Source organism: Trachypithecus francoisi, unplaced genomic scaffold, assembly GCF_009764315.1.
Source record: "Trachypithecus francoisi isolate TF-2019V2 unplaced genomic scaffold, Tfra_2.0 Lachesis_group16, whole genome shotgun sequence".
Lineage (NCBI taxonomy): Eukaryota > Metazoa > Chordata > Mammalia > Primates > Cercopithecidae > Trachypithecus > Trachypithecus francoisi.
This window is the reverse complement of record NW_022681461.1, coordinates 88,271,272-88,288,046: the sequence shown is the minus strand read 5'-3', so window position 1 is coordinate 88,288,046 and position 16,775 is coordinate 88,271,272. Positions and strand designations below refer to the sequence as shown.

The 16,775-nt window shown below is 44.5% G+C and overlaps 1 protein-coding gene across 4 annotated transcripts in view; it reads right to left on the bottom strand.

The window, feature by feature from the left end:
- The window catches only part of TRIM14 (tripartite motif containing 14), a 51,439-nt gene that overhangs the window by 26,974 nt on the left and 7,690 nt on the right, over positions 1-16,775 (bottom strand). For 3 of the 4 annotated variants that reach the window (XM_033238011.1, XM_033238009.1, XM_033238010.1), the window contains exons 2-3: positions 14,995-15,090; positions 2,459-2,692 (exon numbers count right to left, since the gene is read on the bottom strand). In XM_033238011.1, the coding sequence (XP_033093902.1) occupies positions 2,459-2,692; positions 14,995-15,090 (330 nt within the window). Of the gene's footprint in view, positions 1-2,458; positions 2,693-14,994; positions 15,091-15,174; positions 15,413-16,775 lie in introns of all 4 variants that reach the window. The other variant, XM_033238012.1, reaches the window with a different exon arrangement.

Here is a 16,775-nt window from a genome sequence, read left to right as displayed (position 1 = left end):
CTCATTGTCTAGCACCCAGCCCTACCATCACCTCTTCCTAGAAGTCTTCCCAGACTGCATCCTCCCAGCTAGAGTGTCAGACATTTCTTGGACATAATTTTGCTAACTTCATATTTACAAAATTGTTTAAGCTGTATTGTAAATAACTGTTTCTGAGCAAGTCTCCCCACGCAACTGTGAGCTCCTAATGTCCTGGCTCAGTACCTATGAATCAACACATAGAAGGTGGGAGTGGTGAATGATTAAAATCAGTAGCTTTGGCACAAGAGAATTCGAAAAAAAAAAGATGACAAAGCCCTGAAACCGTTTTCTGATGTGAGAATAGCATGCTTCCCCATGGAAGGATTCCTTTGTATTCCAAAGCCTTAAAAACGACCATTATTTAAAAAGAGACAATGAAATGTATCACTTTGTGCATCTTGCCCCTCTTAAAGCACAATACCCATTATGCCTAGGAAAGCACTGCATCCAGAATTTGGCTGAAACAGCTGACAATGAGACACAGGCTGAACCGACTGAGGCCACATAAAGACACAAGAGTGGAAATCCCCAGCCGGGGACTGGCTTGGCTGGTTTTGTTGACTAGCTTATTTATCTGTCTGATTTTCCAGCCAGAGCCCATACTAATCTGTGGTTAGAGTCGGTGCCACTTTTAGTCGTACCCTGCCTTGTCCCACAGCCTTTAAAGTGTCTTGCAAAGGTCCTCTAATAAGGCAAGATTTTTTTTTATAGCGAGAAAAAATGAAGCAAAGAGAAAACTGGACACAAAGTGTTTGCTATGAAGCCTTAGTCTGGTTAGTCAAGGCAGATTTGGCTCTGAACTTCCCAAGGCAAAGAAGGGAACAGGAGGAGCTCTATTAGTGGAAAAGCAATTCTAGTGCAGAAGTGACTGCACAGGGATATTGACAGCAGACAAGAGTTTCTTCCACGGTTCCCTAAAGACAGGAACACCATTCTCAACAACATGCTTTCCCTAAATGTGGCGATGAGTATAGCAGGGGCTAGTTCTTTTTTTTTTTTTTTTTTTTTTTTGAGACAGAGTCTCACTCTCACCTGGGCTGGAGTGCAGCGGCACCATCTTGGCTCACTGCAACCTTTGCCTCCCTGATTCAAGTGATTCTCCCGCCTCAGCCTCACAGGTGTGCGCCACCACACCCGGCTAATTTTTGTATTTTTAGTAGAGAGGGGGTTTTGCCATGTTGGTCAGGCTGCTCTCAAACTTCTGGCCTCAAGTGATCTGCCACAGGAGCTATTTCTTAGACTCTTCCTCCACAAAGCCCTGTGGCCAAAGAGTACCATTGAGCCAGCTGTGATTCAGTTTTTGAAATGTGCTCAGTAACTGCAAGGACACCTGCTTTTTCAGGAGGGGTGTCTCAATTTAAGACTACACAGGCAGGCCGGTCACAGTGGCTCATGCCTGTAATCCCAGCACTTTGAGAGGCTGAGGTGGGCAGATCACCTGAGGTCAGGAGTTCAAGACCAGCCTGACCAACACGGTGAAACCCCGTCTCTACTAAAAATACAAAATTAGCCAGGCATGGTGGCACATGCCTGTAATCCCAGCTACTCGGGAGGCTAGCCAGGAAAATAGCTTGAACCCAGGAGGCGGAGGTTGTGGTGAGCCAAGATTGCACCATTGCACTCTGGCCTGGGCAACAAGAGAGAAACTCCATCTCTTTTTTTTTTTTGAGACGGAGTCTCGCTCTGTCACCCAGGCTGGAGTGCTGTGGCCGGTTCTCAGCTCACTGCAAGCTCCGCCTCCCGGGTTCACGCCATTCTCCTGTCTCAGCCTCCCGGGTAGCTGGGACTACAGGCGCCGCCACGTCGCTCGGCTAGTTTTTTGTAGTTTTTAGTAGAGACGGGGTTTCACCGTGTTAGCCAGGATGGTCTCGATCTCCTGACCTCGTGATCCACCCATCTCGGCCTCCCAAAGTGCTGGGATTACAGGCTTGAGCCACCGCGCCCGGCCTGAGAAACTCCATCTCAAAAAAAAAAAAAAAAAAGACTATATAGGCAGAGGGCCAGTCAAGGTGCCTTGTGGGTTTAGAGTCAGACAGACCTAGACAGACAGCCAGACCTGATACCAGCTCTACCACCTACCAGCTATGTGAGACCGGGTGAGTCACTTCAATGAGCCTCAATTTTTTGTTTATAAAATGGGTGGGCCCACTTTGCAGAGTTCTGGTGAATATTAGTGCTGAGCTACACAGTGCTCAGAACACAGGGGCCTTTGAAATTGCTGGCTGTTCATATTATTTAATTAGCCCAAGATGTGTATTCTCTTCCTAACAATGTATATTCTCTTGACCACTTGTGTGGGGACAAGACAGTCTACATGGTGACAAGACAATATTCCGTGTACTTGCTTAGTGTGTCAATACTGTGCTCAATGCCACAATACCTGAGACGAAGTGTGGGTGGTAGGTGGCCGCTGTAAGAGCAGTGACCCCAGCATTACCTGAAGCCTCTGGACAGGATCAGGCTCCTGGCTGATACTCCAGACCCTGTTGGAGAGATCGTTCATGACGTCAAGTTGCTCTCTGGAAGAGTCAGCTTGTTCCCCGTACACCTGGAGGGCAAGCTGCGTGTTTTTATCAATGAATTTCTTGGCCAGAGCTTCCTCTTCGTCAAGTAGTAATCTGAGTTCAGTGAATTTCCCCTTCAGCCAGGTTTTACTTGATTCTGCATTAGCCTGAAAACAGAAAAAACAGTTGCAGATGACATGTCTGCCAACCAGGAAATCCAGAATAATCAACATGAAAAAAATTATAACGTCTGAAATGTGAATTCAGCAAAGTAGCCAGATACAAGATCAACTTATAAAAATCAAAGCTTTCCTAAGCACAACCATCACCAATAGTAAAATGCACGGAGAAATAAAGATCCTTTCGAAAATGGGAGAAAAAATAGCAAAATTTGTGGAAATAAACCTAATACAAAGCCATATTTGTGACTGGGAGGGTTCGTTACTATAAAGTTATTATTTGTCTCTAAATTAGTCTATACATTTGATGAAATTCCAATCAAAATCTTAACATGCTGATTAAAAATTATTAAATCATTAGGCGACACAATAAGCATAAGAAAAGCCAACATTGCTTTAAAAAAATCAATAAAGAGAAACCTGATAACAGGTTATCTGCCTTATCTTATAACAAATGATAAATCTACAGGATCTAAAACCATGTGGCTCAAGCATAGATAAGAGGTCAAAAGCACAAAATAAAGAGCGTTTAAAAGAACTCAGATTATATATGGAAATGTGTGTATGTATGTGTGGTGTAACAGTGGCATTTTACAATAAATTTTTGTATTTTTTGTACTAAAAATATAAAAATAAAAACAATTAAAATAATATGAGATTTTCCACAATAAAAGGTTAAGGAAAATAAACAAAAAGAGAAGGTCCAGTTAAACTAAAACACTGTACATAAAGCCCAAAGAATAAATCAATTAGATGAAATACAAAACAATTTTTATTTATTTATTTATTTATTTATTTATTTATTTTTATCTTTTGAGAAAGAGTTTCACTCTCGTCCAGGCTGGAGTGCAGTGGCGTGATCTTGGCTCACAGCAACCTCTGCCTCTCAGGTTCAAGTGATTCTCCTGCCTCAGCCTCCTGAGTAGCTAGGATTACAAGCACGTACCACCACACCTGGGTAATTTTGTATTTTTAGTAGAGATGGAGTTTCACTATGTTGGTCAGGCTGGTCTTGAACTTCTGACCTCAGGTGATCCACCTGCCTCAGACTCCCAAAGTGCTGGGATTACAGGCATGAGCCACCATGCCCAGCCCAGAAAATAGTTTTTGATCATTAGATTGGAAGACTTTTAAGAGACTGAAATACAGTCTGTAAGGGTATGTGAAGTAGGGCATTAATATAAACTGTGGGTGGTAGGGTCTATTGGTTCTTTGCTTTTAGAGGGCAATATGACAATAGGTATCAATTTTTTTTTTTTCTTTTGAGATGAAGTTTTGCTCTTGTCGCCCAGGCTGGAGTGCAATGGCAAGATCTCAGCTCACTGCAACCTCTGCTTCCCAGGTACAAGCGATTCTCCTGCCTCAGCCATGTAGCTGGGACTGCAGGTGGCCATCACCATGCCCGGCTAATTTTTGTATTTTTAGCAGAGACAGAGAGTCACTGTTGGCCAGGCTGGGTCTTGAACTCCTGACCTCAGGTGATCTGCCTGCCTTGGCCTCCCAATGTGCTGGAATTATAGGCATGAGCCCCTGCACCTGGCCTCAAAGTTTTAAATACATTTATTCTTTCATGCAGCAATTCCTCTTACTTTACTTGTATCCTAGAAAGTGCTTTCACGTGTGCATGAAGATCTGTGTACCAAGATTCTCTGTATATAGCTTCTGCACATAGAGAATAGAGAATAGAATTAGCTGGGTGTGGTAGTGGGTGTCTGTAATCCCAGCTACTTGGGAGGCTGAGGCTTGAGAATCACTTGAACCGGGGAGGTGGAGGTTGCAGTAAGCTGAGATCGAGCCACTGCACTCCAGCCTGGGCGACAAAACAAGACTGACTCAAAAAAAAAAAAAAAATTGAAAAATTGAAAAATGGGCTTCACTAGCAGAAACAGAAACAACAGTAGTGGGGAGTGAATGTTCTAAGAAATAGGGTCAACCACAAACAGCTCACTAGCACTCAAGCATCCTGTTACAAGCACTCAGCTCGCAGTCCACCTGCACCCAGGCATCCTGTCTGCAAGCATTCAGCTCAAGCAGCACCACCTTAGAAAACTGCCTCCAGCCCCTGCCTCTTTGCAGACAGCCTTCTTTCTGCCATCTGGCCCGTTGCTCCCTTTCAATGTATCTCCCCCTTTTCTCTAAATAAATCTGCCTTTCTAAACTCAATACTGTTGTGGTAAATTATTTTATCCCCTTGTGCATCAGCCTTAGACAGTTGTTAACCATGACATATTTGCCACAGTTTTCAATATGGGACATGTATATAGGTTCATTACATAAATTGTGCTACATTTGTACAATGAAATAATTTACAGCGATTACAAAGAATGCAGTGTGCTGATGCATGCTACAACATGGATGAACCTTGAAGACATCATCCCCAGTAAAATAAGCCAGACACAAAAGGACAAATAATTTATCATTCCGCTTACATGAAATATCTAGACCAGGCAAATTCATAGAGACAGAAAGTAGAGCCGACGTTACTGAGGGCTGGGAGAGGGGAAATGGGGAGTAATTGCTTGATGGTTTCAGAGTTTCTGTTTGGGATAATGAAAAAGGTTTGGAAGTAGACACAGGTGATGGCTATACAACATTGTGAATATAATTCATGCCACTGAATTGAATACTTTAAATTGGTTAGAATGGCAAATTTTATGTTATGTATATTTTATCACCATAAAAAAACACAAAGAAGAAAATATAACAACAAAAACAATGCAGTAGGCCAGGCACGGTGGCTCACGCCTGTAATCCCAGCACTTTGGGAGGCTGAAGTGGGTGGCTCACGAGGTCAGGAGTTTAAGACTAGCCTGGCCAAGATGGTGAAACCCCGTCTCTACTAAAAATACAAAAAAAATTAGCCGGGCATGGTGGTGGGTGCCTGTAATCCCAGCTACTCGGGAGGCTAGGGCAGATAATTGCTTGAACCCAGGAGGCGGAGGTTGCAGTGAGCTGAGATCACGCCACTGCACTCCAGCCTGGGCAACAGAGCGAGACTCCATCTCTAAAAACAAACAACAACCACCAAAAACAATGCAGTAGACCTATATGTCCTAGCAGGGAAAGTTCTCCAAAAAGGTGAAAAGGAACAAGCTGCAGAATAATACATGCAAGACGATCCAAATTTATGTAGAACATAATAAAACAAAACCTGTATATGGATGTATGTATACATCTATATATTTGCAAGTGCAATTAAAATGTCTGTTACTAGTGGTCATATTTGGCAAGAGGCATGGGATTGGGGGTATGGAAAAAGAGAGGCTCTCACTTTGTACTTTATATAGTTCCATACCATACCATTGTTCAAATTTTAAAACTGACCATTTGTTCAGGTATTATTTACACAATTAACAAAGCACTAAAGCTGGGCACTGTGGCTCACGCCTATAATCCCAGCACTTTGGGAGGCTGAGGCGGGTGATCAAGAGATCAAGACCATCCTGGCCAACATGGTGAAACCCTGTCTCTACTAAAGATAAAAAACATTAGCCGGGTGTGGTGGCAGGCACCTGTAGTCCCAGCTACTCAGGAGGCTAAGGCAGGAGAATCGTTTGAACCCGGGAGGCAGAGGTTGCAGTGAGCCAAGATTGCGCCACTGCACTCCAGCCTGGTGACAGAGCGAGACTCTGTCTCAAAAAAAAAAAAAAAAAATTAAACATAGGCCAGCCGCCTTCCTCAGCCCAAACATCTGCACAGTCCACATAGCAGAATGACCCCAGCCCAGCCAATCACGAGGGGTGGGCAGGCTCCCATGATACCATGTTCTCAGGGGGACAGCAGCAAACAGGAGATGAGTTCTCTAAATCTGTGTTTCCTATCCAATGCTCCAGGCAGTGGATAGGTTCCGAGGCTAGCTCATACCGCAGGCCTACGGATTATATTGGCTTTAAGCTAGCCTGGGAATTAGTTCACATTTACATGGTTGCAATGGGTCAATGAGCCTGGACACAAATATATATTTACTGAATGACCAAATGAAGAAAATAAAATGTATTTCAAACTCTTGATTTATGAACACGTTGAAGCAACGTAAGTACACAGAGGACCTTTGTAGAGAAACCAAGAGAGCAAATATCTCCTCCCAACCAAGTTATGCTCCAAGCAGTTTTTATAGATCCACTTTGTAAAGTAGAAAATACAAAAGAAGCTTCATGACACTATACCTTGTTCTAACTCGCAGCACAGTGGTAACCAGTATGGAAAACAGCCACCAGAAAACTGCTTGTATAAGCAGATGAGGCTGATTATGCAATATGGTCAGAAAGGGTTAGAGAGAGAGAGGGAAGGGTAGACAGAGAGAGGGCAAGAGAGCAAGAGAATACACTGGTCATGAAACAAGGAAGTACGCCATTTGGTTTGGGTCCCATTGGTTCAAAGTGAAACTGCATCCCAGCTGAACTGGGCTGGACTTTGAAGAGAGCTGGTGGCTGGGTGAGGGCCTAACAGAGTCCAGCTGAGCGGGGTCTAAGGACTGTGGAAGAGAAACAAGCTGACCAGCCATGAAACCCCAGTCAGGGAAGGCTGGGGGATTTTGCATACAGAGTGCGGGCTACTATGTGAATCTACCTCTGGGTCCTGTGGAGAGTGAGGAGACAAAAGGAGGGTGCTATTTTGCTGAAAACTGAATATGACTTCCAACAACCCTCCCATGGATGCCTCTCATGGGATGCACCACCAGGGAAAGGAGGCATGCTGTCCAACTTTGCCCAGATCACGTTAGCATGGAGACTCTTTAGACTCTGCTATGGTGGCAATGGCAGGCAGGAAGAGGCAGGGAGTGGCCATGCCCAGCAGGGGCGATGGACACCAGTGGCATTGTCAAGGTGAGCAGCATGGCCTGGCAGGATCCCCATCTTTTCGTTTCCAGTCTGGCAAAGGCTGGTTCACATCCCCCCACTGGTCCCTTGATCCCAAGTCATGGCTCAGTCCCTACAGCTCCTATGGGTCACAGAGAAAGGCACGGAGCTAGCAACTGAGGCTCTTTATTCCACCTGCAGGGGTTCTGGGTCTGGCGCCAGGCTGGGCCCATCCCCAGCTCTGCTCTGTAGGACAGAGGGGCTGAGCCCTGCAGACTGCATTTTGAGGATCCTCCTTCAGGCTGGCTTTAATCAATGGGAAAGGGAGCTAGAGGAGAATCAGGGGGTGAGGGCAAGGGAACAGCCAGGGCATCCCTCCCACCAGGGCAGTGGCTCCAGGAATGGCTGCCTCCATCTTCCAGCTTCCAAGGACAGGCCCATTCTGGTTCCAGCTTCTGTCCAGGTGGCCTTGGCCCCTGCACTCTGCTAACACTAGCCCAGGGGTGGAGATGGATTCCTGTGGGTGCTAAACACCTCACCACCTTCTGGTTGGCTTTTTAGCCTCTTCCATGCTTGTGTCACCATTTCCTGCATTAATTCCCTCTGTCTGAAACCTTCAAAGTGGCTTCTGTCTTCCTGAGTGGACTTCTTGGATGAATGGAGCTGTGGTCCCAGGTCCTACCTTGCTATGTGATCAATGACAGAGTATTTCCTCTTCCTGGATGCCCCTATCTTTAAGGACCTTTCAGCTTCGACATTCTTTTTTTGTTTGTTTGCTTTTTTGAGACGGAGTCTTGCTCTGTCGCCCAGGCTGGAGTGCAGTGGCGAGATCTCAGCTCACTGCAACTGTCGCCTCCCAGGTTCAAGCAATTCTCCTGCCTCAGCCTCCTGAGTAGCTGGGATTACAGGCATGTGCCACCACACCTGGCTAATTTTTCTATTTTTAGTAGAGAAGGGGTTTCACTATGTTGGCCAGGGTGGTCTGGAACTCCTGACCTCAGGTGATCTGCCTGCCTTGGCCTCCCAAAGTGCTGAGATTACAGGCGTGAACCACCAAACCCAGCCTCAGCTTTGACATTCTAAATGCCTAACTATATCTGGATTCAATAGAAACTAACCAAATACATATATATATATACACACACACACACACACACACACACACACACACACACACACCAGCCTCAGCTCTGACATTCTAAATCCCTAACTGTATCTGGATTCAATAGAAACTACCCAACTATACACACACACACACATACACATTTTTTTTCATTTATAAAGGTATCAAAAGCTCACTGTATAAAATGTGGAAGATTCTGAAAGATCATAGCCACTCTGCTATTGTCATCTAATCCTAGTTTGAGTGAAAAGTTAGGGTAGAAGGCCATGTATTGAATTTTCCCTATACCTGATGTACTGGCTCCCGTTTTAGTCTGTTTTCTACTGCTTATAACAATACTGGAAACTGGGGAATTTATAATGAAAAGGGATTTATTCTTATAGTTATGGAGGCTAGGTCCCCAGATCAAGGGGCCACATCTGGTGAGGACCTTCCTGTTGATGAAAACAGATATAGTTTAGATAATCGTCCCCCCGCCCCTCCCAAATCTCATGTAGAATTGTAATCTCCAGTGTTGCAGGTGGGGCCTGGTGGGATGTGATTGGATCACGAGGGTGGATTTCTCATGAATGGTTTCGCACTATCCCCTTGGAGATGTCCTCTTGGTGGTGAGTGAATTCTCACAAGATGTGGCTGTTTAGAAGTGTGTGGCTCCTCCCCCCCTCTTGCTCTTGCCATGTGAAGTGCCTGCTCTTGCTTCATCTTCACCATGAGTAAAAGCCTCCTGGGGCCTCCTCAGAAGCTGAGCAGATGCCAGCACCATGCTTCCTGTACAGAACTGTGAGCCAATTCAATCATTTTTCTTTATAAATTACCCAGCCTCGGGTATTTCTTTAGAGCAATGCAAGAATGGCCTAATACAGAGACTCTCTGCAGGGCCCCAAGGTAGCACAGGGCATTGCATGGTGAGGGGACTGAGCACTCTAACATGCTAGTTCCGGTCTCTCTTCTGCTCCTTATAAAACACCGGCCCCACTCCAGTGATAACCCTTTCATCCATTAATCCATGAATAGATTAGTCCATTCATGAGAGCAGAACCCTCATGACCCAATCAAGACTCTTTAAGATCTTTTTATTGGGTCATGAGGTATAAAGTCACCTCTTCAATCGCCTCTCAACATTGCTACATTGAGGATTAAGTTTCAATGTGGAGCTTCAGAAGGAACAAACATTTAAACCATGACATCACCTGGGATGGCATGATGGGAGAGGTAATCAGCCTATGAACGAGGATATAAGAGAAAATCACTTAATGGGTGTCAGCTGGGAATTAATGGCCATGTCCTTAATTGTTCTCTAGAAGGAACTGGTTGGGCCTGGTCATTGGCTTCTTAACAACAGACTTTGGACCATGTATACATTTTATTGATTTTAATGTGTTTACAGACCTGTTTTATGGATTAATTTGTAGGCAAATGAATGGAATTTCCCCTAGTGTTGCCTCTATGTAAATAAGAACCGAGCCACACAGTTGCCCCAGACCTCTCTGCCACAAACTACGCCTGCCACAATTCAACAGAAGGCATTGGGATACTTACACACGTTTGTGCTTATTGTAAATGCATCACTTCTAGGATTGTGTCCTGAAGGAAATAAACCACGGTGCCCAAAATCATTACCAAACTGTCTGAAAATTAGGTAACTACCTTAATGAATCACAGGAGATTCATATAATGGAAGATACAGCCTCTAATACTGACATTGAAAAAGAACTTTTAATGACATAGAAAAGTGTTATGATCCTGAACAAAAACAACAAAAATCCATATATAAAAGCAACATATAGTTTTGGTTAATAAGAGAGGAGCTGACATGGAAAATCCCCCTTTCTACTTCAAACACAGAGAAATGCTGATAAAAATGAGCAAATTTTAAAATTATATCACCGAGTGCCAAATAAAACAAACACAGCACTTTCGGAGGCCAAGGTGGGCAGATCACTTGACGTCAGGAGTTCGAGACCAGCCTGGTCAACATAGTGAAACCCCATCGCTACTAAAAATGCAAAAATTAGCCAGGCATGGTGGTGGGCACTGGCAGTCCCAGCAATTCAGGAGGCTGAGGCAGGATAATCGCTGGAACCCAAGAGGCGGAGGTTGCAGTGAGCTGAGATCATGCCACTGTGCTCTAGCCTTGGCGACAGTTCGAGACTCCGTCTCAAAAAACAAACAAAAACAAAATAAAACAAACAAACAAAGGAAATTCACTGGTGCCAAAACCAAAAAGGAAACACAGTGTGAGTGACCTGGCAGGAGCTGAAGCTAAGCAACCTGGAAGGAGTGGAGCCAGAGGTGCATGCATGCAGATGAAAGCCACACCACAATGGGGCCTGGCCATCCAGGGGGAGCACAGGGTACCTGGCCGCATTCCAGCTGAGAGTGGAAATGAGTAACCTGCATCAAGTCAGATCCACAAAGAGCTGTTCCATCCATCAACTAGGCACCAGAAAAACTCCACCCACTGGCCCATGGAAAAGAAAAGGAATCTAGTCATCCATCCAGGGTCACAGGTGAAAAGAAAGTCACCAGCAAAACAAATAAAACAACAGGTTTGAATTAAGCAGGGCTGCAGTCCAAATTCATGGAAACTCAAAACTGAAAAATAATATGAAAATGAGTCTGGAGCTACTGAAACTCATAGCATCCCCTGAAGATGCTCATGTCACAGTGCTCTGAAGGGGCACACTCACAATCTATGGTGTATTGGACATCTATGGTAAATACCTACTGGAGACAAGACGATAATACATGTGACAAACCACACAAGAAAATGAACCACCATGCCTCACCTCCAGTTTGGGGATATATTAGAATTGTATGTACAATATGACTCAAGCTACATTAAAAGCATATGCATATACAGGAAAAAAATCTCAAAATGTGAATAACGGTTGGCCTGAAGTGGCAGGATGCAGGATTATGGATGAATTTTTAAAAATCTGTTTATTGATCAGGAATTGAAATATAAATGTTCACAGGAGCCAGGTTGTTAACACTGAAGGAAGTGGGCAGGGTAGAGCTGGGAGATCCCATGCCATGGGAGTAGCCATTGCTCAGCTCCATCTGCCCCCACATGAGAGTGCAAGCATAGGGTGGCAATATCTTTCTAATTTCCTAAATATAGATTTTTATACAAACACATCTCAGGTTTAAAATGCTGACTACTAATTCCATTTTTATTACTACCTTATGAAGGCCACTTAGGTATAAGTCTAACAAAACATGCAGAATTTGTATGCTGAAAATTATAAAATGGTGATGAAAGAAAACAAAGATCTAAATAAATGGAAAGATATACCATGTTCATGGATTGGAAGAAACATAGTAAAAATGTCAATTCTCCCCAAATTGATAAACAGGTTTAACATAATTCCTATCAAAATCCCAACAAACTCTTTTTCTTTTCTTTCCTTTTTTTTTTTTGAGACAGGGTCTTGCTCTGTCACCCAGGCTGGTGTATAGTGGCATGGTCATAGCTCACTGCAACTTCAACCTACTGGGCTCAAGCGATCCTCCCACGTCAGCCTCCTGAGTTGCTGGGACTACAGGCATGTGCCACTACACCTGGATGATTTTTTAATTTTTTGTAGAGATGGCAAACAAGCAATGAATAGATACTCAACATCACTAGCCACTGGGGGAATGCAAATTAAGACCATGATAAGGTATCACTACACACAGGTTATGCAGGTTAAGATAAAAACTTGTGACAATACCAAATGTTGTCAAAGATGCAGAAAAACACTCTCTCATGCATTGCTGGTGGGAATGTAAAATGGCACAACCACTCTAGAAAAGCATCTGGCAGTTTCTTAAAAAACAAAACAGGCAAGTGCCATATGACCCAGCAACAGCACTCCTGGGCATCTAACACAGAGAAATGAAAACTTACGTCCACACAGAAACCTGGACACAACTGTTTAAAGAAGTTTTATTTGTAATAGCCCTAGACTGTACCAGACAGCCTACAATAGGTAAATGGTTGAAAAAAACCTCTATGGTACATCCATACTACCTGATTAGTGGAATATTACTACTCAGCAATACATGGGAATGAACTAGTGGTTCTCACAACAACTTGGGTGGATCCCAAGGGCATTCTGCTGAGTGAAAAATACCTCAAAAAGTCATTTTCTATTTTTATGACATTTTCAAATGCCACAATTATCAAACAAATTAATAACTGCCAGGGGTTAGGGATTGCCTGGGGGGAGACAGTGGGTAGGGAAGTGACCATAAAGGTGTAGAAGAAGGTAGATCTTTTTTTTTTTTTTTTTAGATGGAGTCTTGCTCTGTCATCCAGGCTGGAGTACAGAGGTGTGAACTTGGCTCACTGCAATCTCCACCTCCTGGTTTCAAGTGATCCTCCCACCTCAGCCTTCTGAGTAGCTTGGATTATAGGCAACACCATTCCTGGCTATTTTTTGTATTTTTTTTTTTTTTTAGTGGAGATGGGGTTTCATCATGTTGGCCAGGCTGGTCTTGAACTCCTAACCTCAAATGATCTGCCTGCCTCAGCCTCCCAAAGTGCTGGGATTATAGGCGTGAGCCACCTCGCTTGGCCTAGAAGAAGGTAGAACTTGGTTGTGATGGAATAGCCTGCATTTTGATTGCAGCGGTAGTTATACAAATCTATACATGTGATAAGTTGATGTAAAACTATATACACATACCATCCATTTTTTTATTTGGACAGTGTGCTATAGTTATGTAACAAGTAACCCTTGGGGAAAACTAGGTCAAGGTACACAAAACTCTACTATTTTCGCAACTTCCTCTAAATCTATAAAAAGTTAAAAAGTTAGCTGGGGGAAAGGTCGAGAGAAAGAGAACCATTCCTTAGATTAAGCTGAAACCTACCCCACGCCATCCCACAGGCCAAGCTTGGACAGCTCTGAATGTGGCAACAAATTTGTAAACTTTCTTAAAATATCATGAGATTTTTGGAGGTTTTTTTTTTTTTTTTAGCTCATCAGCTATCGTTAGTGTTAGTGTATTTTACGTGTGGCCCAAGACAATTCTTCCAGTGTGGCCCAGGGAAACCTTAGACCCTCCACATGGGTCCTAATTCTTTTCTTGGGGGCCCTCAAACCATATCTGCTCAGGCATTTGCAGACAAGGAGCCTGATCTTCAGGCCTCCCCACAGCCCCTCCAACGTGACAGCTTTCACTTTCTAAATCCTTTGGTACTGTTTATCTCCAAGCCCAGAGTTCTGCTCGTGAAGACACGAGGGACACTAGTAATGATTAAGTTGGGGCCACAGGTGTGACCCACAAACGTCCTCAGGGTACCGGCAAACTGTCATGAAGACACCTAACAGAGAATGGATTTTAGGTAAATGTGGGAGCCAATTCTGTGGCCTGCCCTGGTCACAGCAGAAAGCAGGTACCAGCTTCTCCCATGGTCAGAGCCACTCCTCCTCTTGTGTGAATCAGTCAGGGGTTCCTTTTTTTTTTTTTTGATAGGATCTTGCTCTGTTGCTCAGGCTGGAGCGCAGTGACGTGATCCTAGGTCACTGCAGCCTCAAGCTTCAGGGCTCAAGTGATCTTCCCACCTCAGCCTCTCAAACAGTTGGGACTGCAGGCGTGCACCACCATGCCTGGCTATTTTATTTTCAGTAGAGATGGGGGTCTGATTATCTTGCCTAGGCTGGTCTCGAACTCCTGGGCTCAAGTGATCCTCCAGCCTCGGCCTCCCAAAGTCCAGAGCAGGGGTTCTTCCAGCTCTCAGTGGGACAGGCCCCAGGAGGGCCTCCCACCCCAGCCCTCACTGCGAGGAGGGAGCAACAGAGGATGCAAGGGGAAGGGACCAGCCCCTGAGGCCTAAAAACACAACTTTGTCACCGTCAAAATGGTTACTTAGAAAAACGTCAGTCTCAACTTTCCATTCAAAATCCACAGAGAATCCAAACATCATTATGAAAGGAGAGTGAAGAAAGTATCTATTTGTGGAACAGATCTACACCCTACTTACTTTCTTTCAGCATGGCAGTGGAATTAAAGAGATAGCTGCATATTTCTTAAGCTGTGTTTTGCTTTGTTTAAGGCAATTTGGGATAATGGGCTAGTTACTCCAAGAGAGTGGCAGATGACACTAAGGAACCAGAGATTTGCCACAAAGCAAAGGAAACCGGAGCTCAGGGACCCTCACTTGCAGGGCCCGATCATGGTCTTGCACCTAATTTTGTCTGTAATTTTGTGTTCTTTTTCTAAAGAACCCTGAATTATAGTAGCTCCAGGCCCCACCAAATTCCATCTGCCTCTTCGCAGTTGGTTTTTATTTTTCACTGGCTCCATATTGGGGGTCCCTTGTGTCTGGGGGGAAATGTGGGTCTTTCCATGGGAATGAGGAAGAAATGTCCACTTGCCTTGAGCTTCTCGGTGGCATCTTCTATCTGGGTTATGTTGTCAATGTGCTGCTGCTTCTTGATTGCCAGCTGCTTTAAACATTCTTGGCTGAGTTTCTGTACAGGAGGGAGTTAGGAAAAAAGTCATAATACTGTCACTTTCCAAATAACAGGTCCCCCGCAGGGGTCACCTCCTCTTACCCTTGTATTCTTTTCCAATGGAGGCATCTGAAGGTGAGGTGACTTGCCCAAAGTCAAGTGGCAAGTTAGTGGATGAGCTGGGACTAGGACCTCTCTGATCCTTGGAGGTCCGCATCAGGTATGCCTCAAATCTTGATTTGCACCCCCTCCTCACACTTTACTTTATCTAGGATAAGTCTTGCTTGTGACTTGCTTTCCCAGTCTTTCAAGTAGGACTTTAAGGCAAACAGCTTGGGGTCTGGGAAAGAGCATCTACTTATTGAGTATTAACTGAGCACCTATTATGTGCTGGGCCTTGTTCCAGGTGCTGTCCTCATGAAACATACATTCCAGGGAGTCTGTGACCCTCTGGCCCTGGACTACATGAGAGGTCAGTGGGGTTCATGCTTCCTGCTCTTCCCACCTTCCATATCTCTGCTTTTTGAAATTGCTGTTTTCCTCAAAGTCTGTTCTGCACTCCCCTTCCCTAAGGGTGTGATCTCACCTCCATCTTAGCCTTTCTTACAGCTGGCCTTACACTCAGCTGCTGGGCCCAGATCTGGCTGCCCCATTGACTGGGAGCTTCTTGAGGGCAGGCTTGCTTTATTCCCACTCCCCACAGGGACCAGGGGGTGACCCAGAAGTGTTTGCTGAATTGAACAGAATTATCAGGAGCTAGTCAGTCATGATGGCTCATGTCTGTAATCCCAACACTTTGGGAGGCTGAGGTAGGAGGATCACTTGAGCCCAAGGAGTTCGAGACCAGCCTGGGCAACACAGTGAGACTCTGCCTCTACCGCAAATAAATAAATAAATAAATAAATAAATAAAATAGCTGGGCATCGTGGCATGCACCTGTAGTCCTAGCTACTTGGGAGAATGAGGTCAGGGGCGAGTCACCTGAGCCCAGGAGGTTGCAGTGAGCCATGATCATGCCACTACACCACTGCACTGCAGCCTGGGCAACAGAGTGAGACCCTATTTCCAAAAAAAAAAAAAAGAATTTATCGTCAGGAGCTGCCAGCTTCTCCCCCAACCAGCCAGGGAACTCTTCCAGGTCAGGGAAGGATCTGATCTATTCCTTGACTCATGGCCCAAAATGTATGCTGAATAGATGTTCGGTGAATGATGGATGGATGAATAATAATGGGTGAATGGATAGGAAACTGGGTATGTGGATGCAAAATGAGGGTTCACAGTGTCAACCTTACATAATGAGATTCAAGAGCTGAGCGTGGTGGCTTGCATCTATAATCCCAGCTACTCAGGAGGCTGAGGTGGGAGGATCACTTAAGGCCAGGAGTTTGAGACCAGCCTGGGCAACATAGCAAGACCCCATCTCTACCAAAAATCAACAAAACAAAAAACAAAACACCTGGCTGGGCATGGTGGAGAATGCCTCGAGTCCCAGCTGCTTGGGAGGATGACATTCACAGGCTACAGAAATGATTAGCAAAGAAGTAAATTGATGGTGGCTAGCTTTGTTTAATGAACTATTCAGGCAAAATAGTTAAGAATGAAAAACTAAAATAAATGTAAATGGGATAAAAGTTTATAAATGAACATTTCATAGTTTTAAAAATTGTTTTCAGGCTGGGCACAGTGGCTCATGCCTGTAATCC